Genomic DNA, 22,041 nt, shown 5'->3' with positions numbered 1-22,041 from the left:
TGACTTCACAGCAAGAAGAAGACTGATTTTTGAAGTCTGAAAGCACGTTTATGAGGAAGAAGGAGAAAAGAATTAATGCTGGTCCTATAGTTCAATAATCCCTTATGGACGATCAGCTTTGTCACCTGCGTATCCTGTGATAGACCCTGGGGGCTCAAAGGGGAAAAAGACAGGGTCCTCAGAGGGTGACCAACTGTCTTGGTTTGCCTGGGACTGTGGAATTTTCAGGATGCAGGACTCACAGTGCTAAAATGGGAAAGTCCTGGGCCAACTGAAACAAGTTGATTACCCTACCTGTAGCCCAAGGAGCTCATAGGCTAAAAAGGAGGACAGTGATGCAAGGGTATGTAGCTTTGAAATAGGGTGCTATGTGAAATTACAGGATAACAACAATATATTTTACTTCCATAGCACCTTCTGTGAGCCAGGAGCGATTTTGAATAACGCCTTTATATGTAATCGGTTTGCCAAATCCCACAACAGCCCTATGAAGTAAGGACTATTATCACCCCCATTTTACATGGTAAGAAATTGAGGCACTACTAAACAACAGATCTGAGGTACAAACCCTAGCAATATGAGTTTAGATTTGATATCTCAACGTCTAGACACTGCTCTCAAATGCCTAAGGCAAAGAAGTAACACAAAGGGGTAAGTGGGTGACAGGAGGTGGTCTTGGGAGAAGGGGGTGGGGAAATGGGTGAGAGAAGGTGCTCCCGAGCAGGAATTTAGAACAGTGAATGAAGAATCTGTAAGTAGGAAGGAAGGGGAAGGGCGTTCCAGGTATAATAGCTCAGGGGAGGACATGGAGACGCGCAGTGCCACGGTGTTTGCCACGGTGTTGCTGGTAGGTCAGTGCCCGTAGGCATCCTAATGGTTCTCTTCTGGGCTCTGACACATTCAGGGGTACATTTCACCCGCCATGCCAGGGCCTTGGGAAAGAAACCTGGAGCGGTGGTAGGGCCAGTCCATCAAGGGCTTCCCATGTATGCCATGATAACGAGCACAGACTTCAACCTGCTCCCAGCAGGGAATCCCTTAAGGAAAAGCTGATTTTGCCTTTTTTAGAGAATTACTCTGGTGGCATCCAGAGGGTGGTTTGAAGGTGAGTGGGGTGTGGAGGGACCAGTGACAAGAGACAACCAAGGATGAAGGTCTTGAAAAAGTCTCTTGAGAGCTGGTGACTTCCACTACAGTATATGACAACGGGGATGGAGAGGGCCGGACAGATTAAAAAAATGAAGAAAGTAAAATGGATCAAGCTTGGTTAGTGATTGGATGGAGGGGCTGTGCTGAAGGAATCAGGAAATCGGAAGATGACTTCTACAAGCTTTGCTTGGCTGACTAGGTGCACAATGGTTCCACCAATAATTAAAACAACAACAACAAGAAATACAGGAGGAGGAGTGGATTTAAAGGGGAAAGACAGCGAATTCAGCTTTCCACAGTGTGACTCTCAAGGGCCTAGAGGAAATCCAGATGATACTGTCTCATCCAGGCATTCCACACAAAAAGGAGGCAGCTTGTCCCAAAGGCTACTTAGTTTTCTGATCAAGAGTGAAATAATAATTATGAGGGAAGTTCTTGGAGACAGGTATGAAATAAATGCAAAGCAGAAGAATTAATATAATATTAACGCAACACTTTTTGGGTTTCCCCTGAGGTAGAAAACTTTTTGGTACAATCATTCATGATAAGGTATCAATGGCTTTAGCATTCCTCCTAAGAAATATCTATATTTTATAAAAGACAGCAATACCTAACTGAATCCCCGATGAAAGAATTTCAGGTACCTTAATCCTAGAGATGGGACAATTTTTTTTCTTTTTTCTTTTTTTTTCTTTTTTTTGGCAAATGAGCCTCTAGAATTCCTCAAATCATAGTACATTTGCAACTGCTAATTCCACGCATATGCGTATGGGGGTAATTTGAACAACTCAGAGTTGTCATAAATTCCATCATGGATTCCACTAATCCTTGAGTTAACTCCCCCCAAATATTTCCATGTTTGTTTGCTTCAAAACATTTAAGGCCTTCAGTATCTTGTCATCCTAAGAATAGAAAATCAATTACTGATCAATAATGAAAAAAAATTTACATGACCTATTTATTTGAATTTGAAGTTTTTTGTTGTTTGTTTGTTTGTTTTTTTTTTTTTTAATGCCAGTGAGGAGCTCTATTCTCCTCCTCTGATTCCCTAAGTGTAATCACGTTTCCTTCAGAGTGCCCTGTATCCCTTAGGCGGGGGAGGGGGCACACATCTCCTATTACCTCTCATCTGTGGGTTTCCGTTGCATGGCCTCTGGATAAGAGTGCCTGAACGATGATCTTTTAAAAAATTTTTTTGTAAGATTTCTCTTTTAGGGGGCTGGTAATTAATTAGGTTTATTTATTTTAATTTTTTTTTTTTAATGGAGGTACTGGGAATTGAACCCAGGACTTTGTGCATGCTTAGCATGCACTCTCCCACTGAGCTGTACCCTCCCCTCATGAACAATGATCTTGATAACCTGTTGCATCCTTTAACAAGAAAGATTTAAGCAGTATCTCATGGATAATTAACTTATTTAGCACTTCTTCTTTGAAACACTCTGGAATGGAAGGGATGCAAGAATGGAGATCCAGGGAGAGTAACTGAATTTCTCAAAGATACGCTCTTTGTCTGGGAACCAACAAAAGGGACTTGCTTTCCTGACATCCCAAACCACTAAGCCATTCTGTCTCTTTCCTGTTAAAATGCCATCCTTTGTGAAAGAGCCAAATCACATGGGAGAATGACCCTGTTCTTGTGATTGAGTGACCTGGGGATACTTTCTACTAGGCAAAACGTCACCCATCTCTCAGATTTCCTAACTTGGTTTTTATTTAGAGAAGCATGCTGCTCACTGTTCCAACATTATCCATCCTTGTCAGCATCCAAAGCCACAGCTTCATCTGAACAGCGAGTGGTATACTGCAGAGAGAGTGCACCAGAGACATTAAACTCTGTATGATGTTTGTATGGACTCTGAGCCCACCGGAGATGGATCGATGCTGCCCTCAATTCTCGCAGTAGCCAGGCAAACAAAAGACTAGGAGGCGTGGTGGTGGTGGTGATAGGAAACGCAATAGCTTTCTCCATTTACTATATCCCTCTGCAGAAACTGGCTTACCTCTTACTTAGGAAATGAAGAAATTAAGTGAGTATGGGGATTTGGTGGGGCCTAGCACAGAAGCAAACTCAGCCTTGATTATCAGTGGTACTTCCAGCAGACTTGGCTGGGCCAACAACCAGCACGGGTAACAGGGCACTTAAAACATCCCACTTTCATGAATGAAGGGCTGCAAATGGCAAAATATCCTTTCTTACGGGTGAGTTGTATTCCATCACATATATGTGCTGCATCTTCTTTATCCATCCATCTATGGATGTGCACTCAGGGTGCTTCCATGTCTTGGCAATTATAAATAATGTTGCTGTTAATAGTAGGGTGCATGTATCTTTTTGAATTAATTCTTATTTTGTGGTGGGCTTTATTCCTTTGATAACTATGTAAGTTTAACAAGCTAAAGCTCTAAACATTCTTAGAAACAATGAACAGTACATATATGTAAAATTTAAAAATATGTGCAGTAAAAAAAAATCCCACTTTCAAACTTTGTGCATCCTACACACCATATATCTTCATGGACTCAAGAAAGGACTTAAGAGACATGGGTGCAAAAGTGGCAGTTGGTCAAGCAAGGGTTTGCATGAATGTGTACTGTGTCCCCTTGGCAGATATCCTCACCAACAGAGTCATGAGGTTATTTATGATCCTGCCTATCCAGGATGGATGGAATGCTGGCATTCTGCTCTGTATGTCCAGCCTGAAAACCAGATTAAAGACAACAGTGTGCCTGGATTTATATTCAGGATTATCAGCACGATGGGATCCATCTTTACCTGATCCCACAGGTATGTGATAGGCACTCAGGAATCTGAGTGGAAATGACCTTATACAACAACAAAAAAATAATGTCTTTTTCATATCAAGTGCTAATCAGTTATGCAAGTACAACATGCCCTGAAGCCTACTGCAAACAAAATGCCCACGTATCAGAAATGGGGCTCCTGTACCCCCACCCTTGCCTATACACATGGTCTGTATGTGCTGTTGCAGACTGCTGTGTATGGGCTCAGGTGCATTCTTTGTGGACCACCTGCAGCTAACTTTGGAAGACGCAGATTTTTTTCTATTATTTAAACTGCAGCAACACGTACACATTTAAAAAATAATCGGTAACTAAGAAAGCTCCATGTTCACACGAAGAAAGAACGATAAATTGGACTTACCAGCTTAGGTTGTTGGAGGCAGCAGAGGAACAAGTTGTTGGTAATTGTCCAGGGCTCTCATTCAATAAATCACATTGGCTTTGCTTTCTCCTGTGGCTCAGCCTCTGCGCAAAGCAAGCGAACCTCCTTCCTATTCTGTGTAAAGGATAAAATGCGAAGAGGATCACTACAGGCACGAGCCGAAGTCCGTGATCACTAAGCTACTCTTAATGCAAAATAAAAGAGCAAATGATGCACAGGGAGAGAAGGGAGGGAAGAAACAGCTTGGCTCGGAATCTAGGTGTATTCTCGGGACTGCAGCCCCGGGAAGGCTTGATTTCTCAGGCTCTTGTGCGTGTGGTAAAAGGATGCCATGACTTCTGTACGTCTTTAGCCTACGGTATCTGTGAGGTCCATTAGGAATGGCAGGCAGGGACAACAAGCTTCAAGGCAGACAAGACTGAATTGGACCCGATTGTTACTCAAGGATGAGCAAAGGGGCAGTGAGGCAGCCAGTTAGCTTGCACTACACGAAGTGCAGGGAAAGAAGTATTGTCTGGCGTCTGAGAGCCCAGCCAGCAAACTGTGACTGCAAATGACCTGCAGGTCTCCAGGGGCCAGACAGCCCCTTACTCCCAGAGCTGCCTGGGACCAGAAGCCCACAGGTGGCAGCCACATCCTCTCACCTCGGGGCACCCGTACCATCCTTTACAAGCTCCTGGCAGGAACAGGGGGCATCTTTAGAACACTCCCAATCCAGTCAGGGCTGTTCAGCCAATGCTAGAGTATATTTTTGCCTCAGTAGGTTCTGAGAAAGTAGGGACTTAGGCCACTGAGAGGTTCGGGCTTAGGAAGAAGATCCCAGTGCTTCTCCCATGCCAGCCACATCTGGGTGCACCTGACTCCTTTCACAGCATTGCCCTTTACCTGACCAACAAGCCGCACAGAGTGGATTTCCTAGAAAGCCACTTACGTAGGTACATTTCATGTTTCTCTCTGAAATGAAATGGCAAATGACCCTCACTGGCTGCTTACTATGTTTAGGGAGACACTGCTGATAAAGAGCACGTATGAATACTGCACACGCACGCACCCACGTGCACACACACATGTGCACACATCCCTAGAATCATTGAGAATAATTCTAAAGCTCTATTCAGATTCTCTCTCTGCCAAATGAAAGCTTAGCTGCTGTGATGGCTTCAGAAATAATTCCGGACCCTTCTACCACGCACTGACTCTGGTCTGTTACTTAGACCTGGAGCTGAGTCAGCTTCCCAACTCTGAATGTGATTCGGTAGCAAATCAGGAGAGAGTCTCTTCGCTATGAACAAGAGGGTGGAGTTTGGCCTGGTAATTAATTAGAATCCTGGGAGTGGCATCTTGTGTTCCTGAAAATCGGACCCCTTTCTGGAGACAGCATCTCACCCTGGCAGTTCACTGGTCTCCAACAGGTGGCCGTTCTGGAGCTGGGATCGCGGTAAGGCTCAGTGACACATTAACCTGGGTGTCCAGAGGAGGATTTCAGCTAAGCTTTCCACGATTGTTTTACTTTTTCTTGTTCAAAAGCCAAAATCTCTCTCCGGAACATTTTTTCTCTCCTTCTCTCCTTGGACTTGTTCGTCCACGGAAGAACTGCTAGAAGTAATCTAATTTGGGAATACGCATGCCCTTGAGGTTGAGAAGGCTATTTTTTCATCAAGGATTAAGAAAGAGTCAGGCTACCCTTTCACAGCTTAAGCCCAAATGATTGCCAGGTAAAACTCTACCCTTATCTCTAGGAAAACTCTGACTTGAATGCAGATTTACTTAAATTCCATCTCCTGGGGTAAGTCAGGTGACCCTGAGTAATTCTACTAAGGTGAAGGGCTGCCTCACAGGGGTCATTAGTTCAATTGCTATGCAGACCTAAGGGGACAATGCCTCTAACAGTGGCATTGCTTTCCAGAGCCAACGCTCCAGTCTGAGTCATTTCATGAGTCTATTGCAGAGGAAATCCATTCATTCATCCATTCATTTATTAATCCACTCTTCAACAGGCGTTTATTAATACTTAGTAGGCTAGCTACACTGGGCCAGATACTTTAATGTTACCAAAAGCCTATCCCCTAGGTGTAAACTCCTTAACATACTTCACTGGAGTTCTGCATAATTTGGTTCCGCCTATCCCTGTAGCTTAATTTCTTGCCACCTTCCTACTTGCCTTCCATGAATGTCTTTCAGTTCCTAGGATGTGCCATCCTGTCTATTAACTCCAGCATTCTACATATGATTTTCCTCGGTTCAGTCCCTTTTGTGTCTGGCTGACTCATGTGTGGTCTTAGAGTCTTGACTCAAACATCATCTCTCAGGGATATTTTTCTGCCCCTGGGCTGTTAGAGTCCTGACTCTGTGGTCCTGTAGCACCTTGTCCTCTCCCATCATTATACCCATCACATTTTTAACATCAGTCATCCCATGTTACTCTGAGAGTTTAAGTGCAAAATCTTCTATTCACTGTTCTAGCTCCAGTGTCTAGCAGAGTTCCTGGCACACAGAAGGCAGTCAAAAAAAACCAAAAAAACAAAAAAACAAAAAACAAAACCCAAAACAGAAACAAAAAACATTTAGTGAGTGCTTTGTGGAAGTGCTTCTCAAAGCAGAACAGGGGTCTGAGAATTGAAAGGAACCCTAAAATTCACTTAGCACATCTAATTAAAAACCTTTATGTTTTATTTTTGGAGGGGGGAGGTAACTAGGTTTTTGTTGTTTGTTTTTTAATGGAGGTACTGGGGATTGAACCCAGGACCTTGTGCATGCTAAGCACATGCTCTATCACTGAACTATACCCTCCCCCTCCAGTACCTCTAATTTTTCTTGCCCAGTGGCCACCACTGAATGCTTATCTCCTCTGATTATTCCCTCTCGAGTAATCTCAGGCCATACTAATCACACACCTACTTTGTCCCAGGCCTCCCAGCACTTTGCCGGTACGTTCTCACTTTTTGTTCTCAGCTGTTTCCTGGAGTTTGTCTCATCTACAAACGGATATTCTCCGTAACACTGAACATAAATCAGCAATTATTTCATGCTGATTCATTCAACAAGAAACACCTGAAAAGGGAGGTCAATGACCAGAGTCTTGCTTTAGGAAGACTGACTGGTTTTGGGGGTAGGATGGATTGGACCAGCCAGCTCTATTAGACAAGGCTCTAATAATAACCACAGCCCAGAGACGGCCTTAAAAGCAGCCTTGCCCTTTCTTTCCCCCTGCCCCTCCCCCATCACCCCACCCTCCATATCATCACATCGGTGTTCTCATCCGGAACACTGAGAATGTTTGTTGCATACTCAGCACTTCCTCTCCACCCAAGTCCACCCCCACCATTAGCTCACTTAGGTTATTTGTGAATGTGTCTCACTGATTAAAGCTCCTATGAAGACAGGGATTGCATTTTAGTTATTTCTTATTTTCCTCCTCCAGTCCTTACACTGCCTGGCCTAGTGTGTTACAGATACTAAACACTCAAAAAATATCAAGAAAGAAAACTGTTTATGATATGCAAAGCACTGGATGAAACACTCTGGTGTGGAGGGGTACAAAGATGAATGCGACATCTTTGAAAGATAAAAGAGATCTATTTAGTGGGGGAGATGCAATTTATTATAATAGAGGGCAGAGTTTTAAAGTGTCCTAAAAAAGTGTAAGAAATGTGCTCAGGGAGCACAAAAGAGTGATTGCTTCCTTCTGGGATGCTTAGGGAAGATGCACAGAGAAGGCTGCATTTCAACTGGATCTGGAGGAATGACGGTTGAAAAGAAGAGAAGGGAATGGAGTCACTGCATAGAATTCCTGGAATATTTGGGGAATGACAAGCAGTTGGTTGTGCTGGTGTAAATGGTGATGAGAGGATCTAGTGGAATTTCGGTTCCAAAAGTAGGCGGGGGCTAGAATGGGGAGCGCTCAGACACCACGTGGAACAGTTTGGACTTTATCCTACTGGCAACAGAGATCTGAGCAGGAGAATGTCAGTGTAGCTGATTAAAGATCCCTTGGGTCTAGCCATCACGGCCCATGGGACACACTTTGGAGGCAGAACTTACAGGATTTATCAATGGTCCAGTTGAGAGTAGGGGAGGAAGTGAGCGCGAGAAAGAAGTTGAGTTTAACCTGCATGATGGTAGATGATGGTGACATCACTCAATCCCAGTACACAAACGTAGTGATAATTTAGGAATTCAGGTAAACGGTCTAAGCACCTTTTGAAGACAGAGGAAAGAGCGGGAAGCAGTCCTTGGAGCCAGGTGTATGCGCCTAGGCTACTATGAAGAAGCCATTTAGCAGCAGCTAAAGAAGTCAGTGCCAGCTGCGATGAACTACCTCTGGCAACAGCAGGGCCATTTGCAGCGGAACAGGTGTAGAGTTTCCCTCTAAAGGGGACTCCCGATTAAATGTGAGGGTCTGCAGTTTCCCATGTCGGGGTTGTTTAGCTCAGTGGAAAGAACCCTGGTTTGGGATGGGGAGTTTCAACTCGAGACCGAGAGCTCTCCTCACCAGCTGTGTGACCTTGGGCAAGTTACCTTCTCCCCTGAGGTCTCAGCTTTCCCACTTGTAAAATGAGGGAGTTGGGTCAACTCAGTTCAAAGGTTCCTTTTAGTACTATCCTGTTCTCTGATCTGTGAAGTGCAACATTTCAAATTTCAGAACACTTGTGAAATGAGCCTGGTGCCCACCAACACCAGAAGCTCCTCACGTCCACACTCTCCTGCAAAATCATGCCCCTATTTTGAGAATGTTCCTATATCATAGCAAATGCATGTCTGCCCTGTGGTTAGTTCCATGTGGTTTGTCGGTAAGACATCAGTTTAAACTGATCACTTTTTCATGACCATTTTGTAACACTTTTTCACTTTTTCCTCAGCATTTTTTTTTTTTTTTGAGGGAGTACCTTTTCATTGGAGTCTCAAAATTAAATTATGGGAAAAAAAAGTGGTAGTCCCTTACTGTGGTCAGCAAAGAGTTTTGTCCAGCCTACTTCCCTCTCTAATCTCCTGACCTTCCTTTAGGGTGTGGTGGCTCGGTAACGGCTCCGATTCTTTTTTCAAAAATAAAATGTGCTACTTATCGAAAGCTGTTAAAAAGGAGACAAAAAATAGGAAAAGAAAACTAACACCCCAGGGTGTATCTGAACATGCTTATTATGTGCAAAGTTGTTAGTAATGAATGTGAAGCTCTTCCGCCTCCTCCCTCTCAATTTCTAAGCCCCAAAGAAAAAAGAAAACGGGTGGGGGAGGGCATCAGCTATTCAATCCCAAGCAGACCTTTTCAAAAGGTGCAGACTGTTCATAGGCACAGTATTTCATTTTTGCTTTTTCTTTTTTGCTTTTTCTTTTTTTATTGAAGTATAGTCAGTTACAACGTGTCAATTTCTGCTGCACAGCATAATGTCCCATATGTCCCACAGATATATTCGCTTTTGGCACGGTATTTCTTGATTATTTTGTTTAAAGCACCCGTTGACCTTTCAGACTAAAAGTAAAGGTCCCCAAATATACCGAGAAACCTTCTTTTGGATTTTTTTTTTTCTCTAAGTCTTGGAAACTAGACTCATGACGTTCAAAAGGACTCTTCAAAAAAGAGAGGGTCCGTGTGATTTCTAGTGTGATTTGATGACAGGCTGTTTATCTGAACTAATCATGTGAGATTTTCCAGTGTTGCATTTTTGAGAAATGGGATTCTCTTAAAGGAGGTTACAAACACTTCGCTGAAAGCTTTCCAAGAACGGCTGGCTTCATACTGCCTCTCGGCAGCCTCTCGCTGGGCTGTAGCACCGATGTGATAATCAGGGTCCTGCTTCTGAAAAGTCCTCTTGTTCTGGCTGCAGCCCTCCTTTCAGTCATCATTAGAATTCTCAAGCTATGAATCCCCTATTGTCTGGGTGAGCCCGGGATCCCCACCATGCCGAGGAAGGAATGTGACCCTCCTAGGTCTGGCTCTAAGTCTCAACCTTATCCAGCAGGTCACAAAGCCCCATTTATACGCAGCTCCTAAGTTTTATCATAATTCTTTATCTGCTCAGCCCCATATATCCTCCAGGGCGGTCAGGAGACGTTTGGTAATGAAGCCCATTTATCCTCATTTTCTCAATTGGCACGCTTAAAGTTCGAATATTTATGTTCACACTGTCCTTATTCTGGATGTCAAGGATACTATACCAGACAAGTCGCACTGCTGAAGGATAACTGGACTGCGCAGAGGAGTCTGATGCTTCATGTGGGTTGTCGTATCACCAATCACTGCATCAGGAATAGTTACTTTTAATAACTCAGTGGAAAAAAAAATAATAAATGCTGCCATTTATCAAACACCTCCTGTGTGTTGGGGGCAGCAATATCGCTGAATTCTCACACAAAAGAGGATTATCCACTTTTTACTGACGAGGAAACTCAGGTTCAGAGAGATGAATTGACTGGTTTGTGTGCACTCAGGGGCTGAGCTGAGACTCAAACCCAGATCTTTGACTGCCAAACCCATGGCATTTGTCCCTTACCAGAAATACAGTTTGTGAGTTGTTTTAAATTAGTATAACATACTTATTTTTTTTTAAATCACAAATACACGAAGAATTATGAACTTAGGGCTGTTAAAATGTTTTGGCCAAGTAAGTCGTGAGATCTGCTCTGATAAACACTAATTAGCACCATCCCACGTCAGTGGGAATCTGTGGCATATACTTCACCTATCAATAGGTGGCAGCATTCACCTAAATCTTTCCAAGAGGAATTAGCACAGGCTACTTCTCCTTACAGCCATCCCCGAGGCCATCTACATTCTTTGAGGCACTGGATCTTATCATCAGGAATAGCATTTACAATACGTGGGTTGCCAAGTGCATCCTGATTGTGCCCCTGTGTCGTGAGACCTGGAGGGCAGTGAGGCTGTCGAGAGGTTTCGAGCCATCCCAGAGACACTGGGACCCCTCTCCGTTCACAACAGTCATTTGGGCTCTTTCTCTGGGGGAGGCTTTCATTTGCAACTCAAAGCCAAAACGACTTTTGTGTCTTCTCTTACTTTAAGAATTCTGTGCAGGCTTCTCAAATATTTTAAAAATAAGACTGTTAACTCATGCCCTAGAAATTGATAGCTCAATGCAGTCATACTTCAGAGAAAGAATTTGCTTAGATCAGGCCAATAAAGCAACTGGTAGACTACACGGTTTCAAAACCCTATGTACATGTCCACCTGCCCATCAGATCACATGAGTCTTCACCAGGGAGCATGAAAACTGGATTCAGGATTCATTCAGGTAAGTAAGGGTTCAGAATACAAGGCGATGTAGTCAAGCTCATGAGTCTAAATACTGACTGCTGGATTTTAGGCAGACTTTTCCTCCACTTCTTCCTATTCCTATGTATTCTCCTCCTCATCCGCCTTCTTTTTCTTTTGTAAAGGAAATCTTAATAGAAAAAATATCTGCAGTTAAAAGTAGGTCTCTGTTTTCCGCCTCATAGGATTTACTTTTATAAAGTCAAGAAGACAGGTGTGGTGGCAGAAAGAAGGACAGACTGCAAGATTCTTAGCCCCATCTTCATGCTGACACCTCCACTGTCATTTGGGGTACTTGGAACTGATCATCACCCGTGAAGATGATGAAAGGTCCTGACTCTCAGAATGAAGATGTCAACTCAAGTAAGACTCTCGGGATAACAGAGTCTCTCAAGAGAATTCAGACTGGTTAGTGGACGAAGGCAGGAGGGTTTGGAGACTGCATGTTAACTATGTTCCCCAAATGTGAGTGAGTGTCTTTCTCTTCTCTTGCTGTGGTATTCATAACTAATTTAGAGTTCTCAGCACAGTCTAATGGGCTCTACTTTTCCTAACTGAACTGAATTCTCCATGAGGGCAGGAATCAGGCCTCACTAACCTTTGAATTTGCCTCTCAGCTCACGGATTGGGACCCTGTGCCTGGTAGATGGTGTTCAATGCACATATGTTTAATTCAACTGAATTAAAGAGAACTCAGAGGAATGCATTTTATACTTTACCCTTAATTAAAAGAAAAATTGCTACTTGGGTATTGGCTACTACGTGTGGCTCACATTTCTTGTTTCTCACCTAGGTCTTGCATTTCAGGACAGCACTGGTAAGTGCCTGCCAAAGCCCACCCCATCCCTGGAACTATTAATTAACTAATTTTATACCTTTGGCAAAGTCACTGTGTTTTGTAGAATGCCCTGGCTTTATGAAGGTTAAATGCAGAGGCAGGCAAAAAAGCTGGTTACAAGGGACATTAAGTGACCACATCTAGTGTATCAATCCAATCACTAATGCTTCCTGCCTTTGTGGTTTGGAGATCCAATGTAGGCTAAAAAGTAGAATGCTACAGTGCTGTTTCCTGATGGTAGCTATCACCGTTGCCCATATTAGGACAAAGCTAAGCACAAGGGGAGACATTCATCTTCAAAAGCTTGCAAAATTACATTCAACCCATTAGGCATATCAGGAGATATTGCCATGCTCAGGAAATGAATTACCCAGCTGAATATCATAGGCATAATGAAGCTGTCAGCAGAGGCAGTGAGGCTGTGGATCGTCTGATTACATGTTGACTGTGCTGGCCATTCAGGGACACACCAGGAAGGAAATTGTTGTCATATTGTCTACCACATTCCCAGCCTCATCACAGCCATGGTGATAAACCTGATATCCCCAGAAGCGCATGGGAAGACAACAGTCACAATAAAAAACCAGAAAGAGCATCCTTCATTCCTAGCGTGGCTGGAGTCTCTCCCCTCCTGCAGCTCCAATCTGTCATCTTTAAAAAAAAAAAATGACCATGACAAGGAGTGTAAGTTTAGGTTCTGGCCTTCCGAACAAACATTTCACCACAGGCCTCCTTAGCTTTGTTAACTTCAAAATAAGCAGCAGCCCAGCAAGAAAGCTGGAAAAGAAAGCAACGTGGATGGAATTTACACTTTTCTTATGAGCCAAAGGTGAAGGCTTAATGAGCTGCTCCTTTCTGCAGAAGGGTTGCAGCAGGTTGATATGCAGTGTCTCCTGACATCAACTGGAATCTTCTCAAAGAATCTCCTGGGCCGCAACCCTTTTTCAAAAAAAAAAAAAAAAATGAAAGAAAAAACTGGCAGCTTTCTCTGTTAATTGAGGAGGTCACACTAGCAGATCTGGAAGGCCACTCCTGACACCAACATGCTATGATATCAAAAGGTTACTAGAGCACTTAGCACATCAAAGCGTATGTCCGCCGCAAACTCAAATTGCTTTCTTTCTACCCAGCTGCTCTTGGGTTGGACTGCAAACACAGTCGTCTCTCTGAGTTTGTAGGGGATTGTTTCCTGGACACCCCCGATCCCTGCCCCCCACCATGCTCAAGTCCCTGATATAAAATGGCATAGCATTTGCACGTAACCTATGCCCATCCTCCTATATACCCTGCATCATCTCTAGATAGCTTATGACACCTAATATGATGTCAACGCTATGTCAACAGTGGCTGGTGCTTGGTAAATTCTTTTGCTTTTTGGAGCTATCTAGAATTTTTTCCTGGAATTTTTTTTTTTTTAAAGAATGTCATGTAAATGGACTTGTACCATATGTAACCTCTTTTTTAAGGCTGGGTTCTTTCACTCATCATAATGCCTTTGACATTTATCCAAGTTGCTGTGTGTATCAGTACTTCATTTGTTTTTGTTTTTGTTTGGGGGGTAATTAGGTTGGTTGGTTTATTTATTTAATTTATTATTATTTTTTAAAATGGAGGTACTGAGGATTGAACGCAGGACCTCGTGCATGCTAAGCATGTACCCTAACCACTGAGCATACCCTCCCCGCTTCCTTCCCAAATATTTTTGATCAGCAGTTGGTTGGATTCATAGATCTTGGAACCCACAGATATGGTGAGCTAACTGTATGTTCTGATACTTCAGAACTGACATAGGTGAACTTTCTTTCCCTGGAGTACAATGAAATCTACTTTAATACATATGTTATTTATCAGGAATGTTTGCTTTTTTCAAAAGAATAACTAATGCAGTTGTGCCTCACTCACTAATAGAGCCTGATATCTATTCATGTTCTCTTTGATAAAGTCAAAAAGCTGTTTCTATTGGTGGGACTGGTACTTTTTTTTATTTTTATTGAAGTGTAGTTGATTTACAACGTTGTGTTAGTTTCTGATGTACAGCATAGTGATTCAGGAACTTTTTTACGCACTTACCATATTGACTGAGAGCATTTGATCCTTTGATTACCCCAGGTCCTCACTCAGTGAATAGAGGTCTGCATGAGTACTAATCTAGGTAGTGTTGGTGGTCAGTCAAGCCACAGAGAAAATCTTCCTCCTTCCACCCTCATTTATTCTCTTCTCCTAAATGCTAGCCAAAATGGATTTTCATGAACTCTTCCAAGGAATATTTCTGTTTGGAGTGTGAGTCCAGGTTTAAGTTGAATCCTAGGCCCCGGAGACCAAATTTCCCAACAGGTCCCCTTACCCTTGGTCAACTGATCAATAGGTAAAGCTCTAAAGAGGCCTTCCCTCTTTTCCAGGTTGCTTTCTCCATTTACTTTGCAGCCCGAGAGCTCCTCAGATGACAGTTGTGTGGATGACTTGGGATCCAGTTCCCGCCAGATCTCTCACCTGCCTACTGCTCTAAGAAATACCTCACCAGTTTGACAAATGGTTGATCGCCATAACTTCACGACATCGAATCTTACTAGAGAGAGACGATTCTTTGTAACTCATCACAACGAGATGAGAATTCAAAATACTGAGGTAGAGGAGAAGTAAAGAAGTTAACTGTATTCAAACATATTAATGCAGACCCACAGCTACGGGCCAGGACCCAGCAATTATGAAGGCGGTCTACACTGTCACTTAACCCCGGGAACTGTGAATGCCACCTTACCCATTACAGTCACTCCCAGCAGAAAGGAAAAACTTCTCTCCCTTTCTCCTAAAAATGCCAGATCAGGTTTCCTGTACACAAGTCAGGAGCATCTGACCCAAAGGACACAGTACCAAAGAGGCTTTGAACAAGTTGAAGAAGAAAGAAAAAACAGGAATAAATAAAAAGAAAGCTAAAGAGGTAGTAATAATACTATTTAAGAGGGCTTTACAGACTCACCTTGTTAAAATTTAGCCTTGTCTCAGCTATTCCCATCTTTCCCTTCCAAACGTTGGCACAGTCCCTTTATTCCCGGCTCAGTTCTGTCTTCAGATTTCTGTCCCACTCCCCTTTCTTCACTCTGTCCCAGACTCTGAAGCTCCAGGAGAGCAGACATGGGAGGGGCCGAATGGGGTGCCCTGGCCACTTTGTACGACTGCTCAGCAGAGCTTTTTCAGGGCCTCCGTTTGCCAGTACTCAGCGTAATTCTTCTATGGCATTGTCAGGCCTGCCGGATGCACTTCGCAGGAGAGCAGAGGCATTGAATGGAATTAGAGGCTCAATGGCTTATTCACTTCATTCATTATCTGGGGTGGGGGGGAATCCAAGACTTTGCTCAGAGAGGATTAAAAGGACTGCAGCAGGCGCCTTCCGTCTGCGCTGCCAATCTAGCCAGGATCACCTCCTCTTGGTTTGAAAGGGAGGGCACAAAGTTCCACTTATTTTTCAGATCCTCAACCCTCCAACTCAGCGTATCAAGTACAACCAGAGTTCGTTATTCATTCTCACTGCTCCTTCAGGGATTTACCTTCAGTATCAAGGAAAAGTAGGGATTTTTGATATAGTCCAATCCTAAAATGCATTTACTTCTGAAATTAAAACACACACACAACACACACTATATATTCACCATCTCCTCTAGATACAGAAGTGACAAAATCAAGCACTTAGGAGCATTTATAATTCATCAATCAAATATTAACCAAATATTAACTTAGTGCATTGTGACATATGGGCAGGAGAAATGGTGGCTATTTTAACTGATTGGATTTTAACCCTGAAACTGCATAGGCTGCAGAGAGTTACATGTGGCCCTGTGAAACACATGTGCCCTTATTTTGAGCTTGGCAGCACCGAGTTGTTGAAACTGAGAGCAGGTTCCTGCCTGGGATGGCATCAGGCATTACATGGGGACCCCAGAGTTAGTGTAAAATGGTTTTGAGTTCTGTTTGAGAAAGGACCACGACTGCTTTCAGTTAACCTGAAATCATTCCACCTTTGCTTTCTCTGCTGCACCCTTGTCTAACAGACCCTCAGGTGCTGTAGAATGTTTCAGATGAGGGAAGCTGGGGTGGGGGATCCATTGCAGAAAAAAGTACAGTCTTTTGGAAACGAAATACCAGTTACAGTCAGGAAATGTGACTAAAAGAGTTGAGCTGGCTACTTTTTAGCTGTGAATCTTTGGCAAGTCACTTGACTTTAGAGACTCAATTTTCTTATCTGTAAAATGGAATCAATAGTAGTAACCCTGCAAAAGGCTTGATGAGACACATCACAACAGGAGAGGTACAAATGGCCAAAAAGCACATGAAAAGGTGCTCAACCTGATTAGTCAATGGAGAACTGCAAAATAAAGCCGCAGTGAGATACCAGTTCGCACCTGCTAGAATGGCTAACATCAAATTGTTAATGAGGATGGTGAGGAAAGACTGAATGTATGTAGATTGTGGGAGGGAGTATAAAATGGCGTAACAACTTTGGAGAACTGTTTGGTAGTCTCTTATAGGGTTAAATATAACATCCCCTATAGTCATAAGCCTTTCTACCTTGGGTTTTACCCAAAAGAGAGGAAAATAAATATCCACAAAAAGAACTGTACAAGAACATTTATCATGGCTTTGGTCAAAATAGCCAATCTGGAAACAGTCCAGATATCATTAATAGGATAACAGAGCAATAAACTGTGGTATAGTCATTCTATGGATTATTACTCAATAATAAAAAGAAATGAACTACAGAGACACATGACGTCAGTTAGTGAATCTCATTTTGTTTAATTTTGAGAGGATTTTTTGTTGATGCAATTATTACTGGACCTTCAAAAATATTTTATATTATAATAATATTCGGATAATTCTTGATAAATAATTTTGGAACACACAAATTAGTTCATCTACAGCTGATGATTCTTGCAGAGCAATTTTTCTGAAAAGATGTAACTCTTCATACAAATTCATTTTGCCTGGATTCAATTTTAAATATACATAAACGTATATAATGACATTTCAATGCTTCCTCTGATATTTCCTGTAACTTATGGGGGTCATATAAGAACATAAAAGTGGTTTCATGACTTAGCACTGTATTTTTAATCATGACAAAAATTTTAAACTTGTCTTCCTCATTAGTAATTGCTTTATTCTTCATATGAAAATAATGTTTCCTTATGTTCTATGTGATGGTCTTTAAATTTAATTTCTACTTCCAGAAAAAGAAGAGCAAAATAAATTAAGTAGAAGCGAGGAGATAATAAAGACCAGAAATCAATGAAATTGAAAATAGAAAGAAATTAGAGAAAAATCAATGACACAGAGATGGCTTCTTTGAGAAGATAAAGTTGATACTTCTATTAAGACTGACCAAAAAAAAAAAAAAAAAAAAAAAAAAGAGAGAGAGAGAGAAGACACAAATGATCAATACCAGGAATTAAATGGGGAACATTACAGATATTAAAAAGATACTAAGGAAATATAATGAATGTTCTACAAACATAAATTTGACACCTTAGATAAAACAGACAGCTTTCTTGAAAAACACTGACTACCACAACTCACCCAATATGAAATAGATTGTTTGAATAGTCTTGCAACTATTAATGAAATTAAATTCATAATTTAAAAACACCAAAAAAAAAAAAAAATGAAATCTCCAGGCCCAGGTAGTTTCACTGGAGAATTTTACCAAATATTTAAAGAATTAACACCAATTTTATACTACCTTTCAGAACGCGGAAGAGGAGAGAACACGTCTCAATTCGCTTTATCAACCTAATATTGCCCTAATAAAGCCAAAGACAGTACTGAAAAGTAAAACCACACACCAATATTCCTCATAAGCATTGATGCAAAAACCATTAACCAAATGTTAGCATTTGAATCCAGCAGTATATAAAAAGAATTATACACTATAACCAAGTGGCATTTATTCAGGGCATATAAGGCTGGTTCAATAGTTGAAAATCAATCGGTGGAATTCACCATATTAAGAGAAAGAAGAAAATTCACATGACCATATAAGTTGATGCAGGAAAAGTATCACACAAAATTCAACACTCATTCATGATAATAATTCTCAGAAAAAATAGATATAGAAGGAATATCCTCAGTTTGATTAAAAAAAATCTACCAAGACATCTATGGCTAACATTATAGTAAATGTTGAAAGACTGAATGTGTTCCCCCAATGATTAGGATTAAGCCAAGTATGTCAGCTCTCACCATTCTTTTTCATCATAGTAATGGAAGACTTTACAGTGTATTAAAGCCAGAAAAGGCAATAAAAGGCACACAGATGAAAAAGAACTAAAACTGTCCTTATTTGCAGATGAAGTGATTGCACAAAAAAATCCCAAGAAGTCTTCAAAAAGACCCCTAGGATTAATAAGAAAATTCAACAGGGTCACAGGATACAAAATGAGCATACAAAACTCAACTGAATTTCTGTATACTAGCAATTAATATAAGATTGAATTTTTAAATGCAATACTACTTACAGTAGTTCTAAAAATGAAATCGTATGTGTAAATCTAACAAAACAGGTGCAAGATTTCCACGCTGATAACTACAGAACACCGATTTAAAAAACAAAGATCTTACTAAATGGAGAGACGTATGTGTTCATGGGTTAGAAGATTCAACGTTGACAATTCTCCCCATTGTCAGTTCCTCCCAAGCTGACATGTGGTTTTATTATAACGTCTATCAAAATCTCAGCAAGATTTTTTTGTAGATGTAGAACAGATTTTTCTAAAATGTAAGTTGAAAGGCAGAGGAACTAGGCTAGCTAAAATCATCTTGACAAAGAAAACTCAAATAGGAGGAATCTGTCTACTCAATTTCAAGATTTATCATATAGCCACAGTAATCAAGACAGTGTGGTATTAGTAAAGGGATAGACACACAGATTTACAGAACAGGATAGAAGATTCAGAAATTAACCCACACAAATATGCCCAACTGAGATCTTTTGACAAAGGTGTAAAAACAACCCAATGGAGGAAAGATAGCCTTTCAATTAGTGTATTGAAGCAATGAAACATCCATTGGCAAAAATAAACAAACCAACAAACAAACAAACCAACAAACCAAAAAATAACCCAAAACACACACACACACACACAAAACAAAACAAAACAAACAAAAAAACCCACCTTGATCTAAGCCTCATACCTTATACATAATTAACTCAAAATGGATCATGAAACTGAAATGTCAATGTGAAGCTCTAACACCTATAGAAAAAACAGCTCTTCAAGATCTAGGACTAGACAAAAGTTGATGCCAAAAGCACAATCCATAAAAAGGAAAAACTGATAAACTAGACTTAATCAAAATCGAGATAAGATGCAGAGTGGGAAAAAATATTTTCAAACCACATGCCTGACATTAGACCTGGTATCGAGAACATATCAACAACCAAAAATTAAACATTCCAATCAGGAAATGGGCAAAAGATATGAAGAGACATGTCAGCAAAGAGGATAAACAGCAAATAAGCAATAAACACATGAAATTATACTCAACATCACTAGCCATTTAGGTGAGTGCAGATTAAAACCACAATGAGATTTTACTATAAGCTTATCAAAATGGCTGAAATTAAAAAAAATAGTTGACAACACCAAATGCTGGTGAGGATGCAGAGCATATTGATCACTAGTGGGAATGGAAAATGGCACAGTCACTCTGGAAAACAGTTTGGGAGTTTCTTAAAAAAAATAAACATGCAACTTATATATGTCCCAGCAGTTGCACTGCTAGGCATTCATCCCAAAGAAATGAAGACCAGTTTTGGCGCAAAAACCTGTACATGAATGTTCATAGCAGCTTTATTCATAATGGCCCCAAACTGGACACAACCTAGATAACCTTCAATGGATGAAAGTTTAAGCAAATTATGGTACATCTGAACCATGGAATACTACTCAGCAATAATAAGGAGCAGACTGTTGATACCCACAACAACCTGGATGAATTTCCAGAGAATTATGCTGAGTAAAAAAGCCAATCTTAAAAGGTTACATGCCATATTATTCCATTTGTACAACATTTATTAATGTCAAAATATAGAAATAGAGACGAGATTAGTGGTTGTCAAGGTAACTGTTAGGGAGGGAGTGGATGTGGTTGTAAAAGGGCAACAGGAAGGATCTTTGTTGTGATGGAAATGTTCCGTTTCTTGACTAAGTCAATATCCATATTCTGGTTGTGACATTGTTATCACAAAATACAAGTTGTTACTATTGGGGGAACTGGGTAAAGGGCACATTCGATCTCCCTGTGTTATTTCTTATGACTGCATGTGGATGTACAATTATTTCGAAATTAAAATTTTAATTAAAACATTGATCAACTGTGGAAATAACCTGCTTTAGGAGTCTGATCTGTAACCTCCTTTCAGAATACTTCCCATTAGTAGTGGTTCTGTGGCGTGGAAACTAAAGTGAGCATTAAGGAGTGGTTCTTGTAACACCACGGCTGGTCTACCCGGACGGCAGCAGCCTGGTGCTGAGCAGCAGATGGATTTTGTACAAACAGTATCTCCAGTGGCCTGAAGGGACGCTACCTGCTTTACCACTGCTTAATCACGATCTTGTGCAGTGGGCTGCACAAAATTAAAAATCAATAAGTAGTTATTGAATGTAATATTGAATAAAAGGACACTTTCAGAGATCTGCTTGCCAGCTCTTCTGCCTCAGAGTTGGACTGTGTTGGTTGTTCCTCAAATCGAATGGAATTCTTAGCAATTCCTTAGCAATGAAATCCAAGTGAAAGATAAAATTATTTGCCTGAAAATTTGGTATCCAACTTCACTCAGAAATCAAAGTAAACAGAAAGCCAACGGAAGCCAAAGGAGGTGGCTTTGTATAGTGGACAGAGTGTCGGTTTTATATGATTTCACCCAAAAAATTCATTCCTAGGAAATTATCCTGCAGTTGTCCATTCACAAGTGTACAATAACATATAAATAAATAGCGCACACTGAATCGCAGTAGGGCTTTTAGTTACCAAAAGTAGGAATCAAAATACTCGATAGGGTTAAATAAACTACAGGAATCCTTAAAATGATGCAGAAAAATATTCAAGACAAATTTTATAAAGCAAGTTCTAGAACCATTCTAGACCCAGAAAGATATTATTGACACAGAAAGATATTCAAGACAAACTTTAAAAAGCAAGTCCTAATTTTTGTGTGGAATGTGGGTATTTATGTTTTAAGGTTGGGTAGCAAATACACACACAAAAACAGAACTACGTACTCTGTGCCATTAAGGTCGTCTCGGGAGGGGCAGGATTATGAGGGCTGTAGCTCAGCGCTCTGCTAATGTACGTTCCTGTAGGTTTCTACTATTAGCTTCTGTATCCAGTCAGAGGTGATTTTCTTTTAAAGAAGGACTTGTTTTGGGGTTTTAGCACTTCCATTAACTATGCAAATTTGGATACGTTACTTAATCGCCACAATAAATGAACCTAGGAGCTCCAGGTTCCTCATCTGTAAAATGCGGATAATGATACTTAACTTATGAAGTTATCATGTGAATTCAGTGAGGCAAAACAAGCAACTGATCTGGCTCAAAGCAGTTCATT

General features: G+C 41.1%; 1 protein-coding gene across 1 annotated transcript in view; it reads right to left on the bottom strand.

Annotated features, from left to right (window-relative positions):
- ANKFN1 (ankyrin repeat and fibronectin type III domain containing 1) overlaps positions 1–22,041 on the bottom strand; it is a 292,737-nt gene that overhangs the window by 142,077 nt on the left and 128,619 nt on the right. The window contains exon 3 of the mRNA XM_031468095.2: positions 4,316–4,450. Within this exon, the coding sequence (XP_031323955.2) occupies positions 4,316–4,450 (135 nt within the window). The remainder of the gene's footprint in view (positions 1–4,315; positions 4,451–22,041) is intronic.

The sequence above is a fragment of the Camelus dromedarius genome, chromosome 16 (assembly GCF_036321535.1).
Source record: "Camelus dromedarius isolate mCamDro1 chromosome 16, mCamDro1.pat, whole genome shotgun sequence".
Classification (NCBI taxonomy): Eukaryota; Metazoa; Chordata; class Mammalia; order Artiodactyla; family Camelidae; genus Camelus; species Camelus dromedarius.
This window is presented reverse-complemented; position numbering and strand designations above follow the sequence as displayed.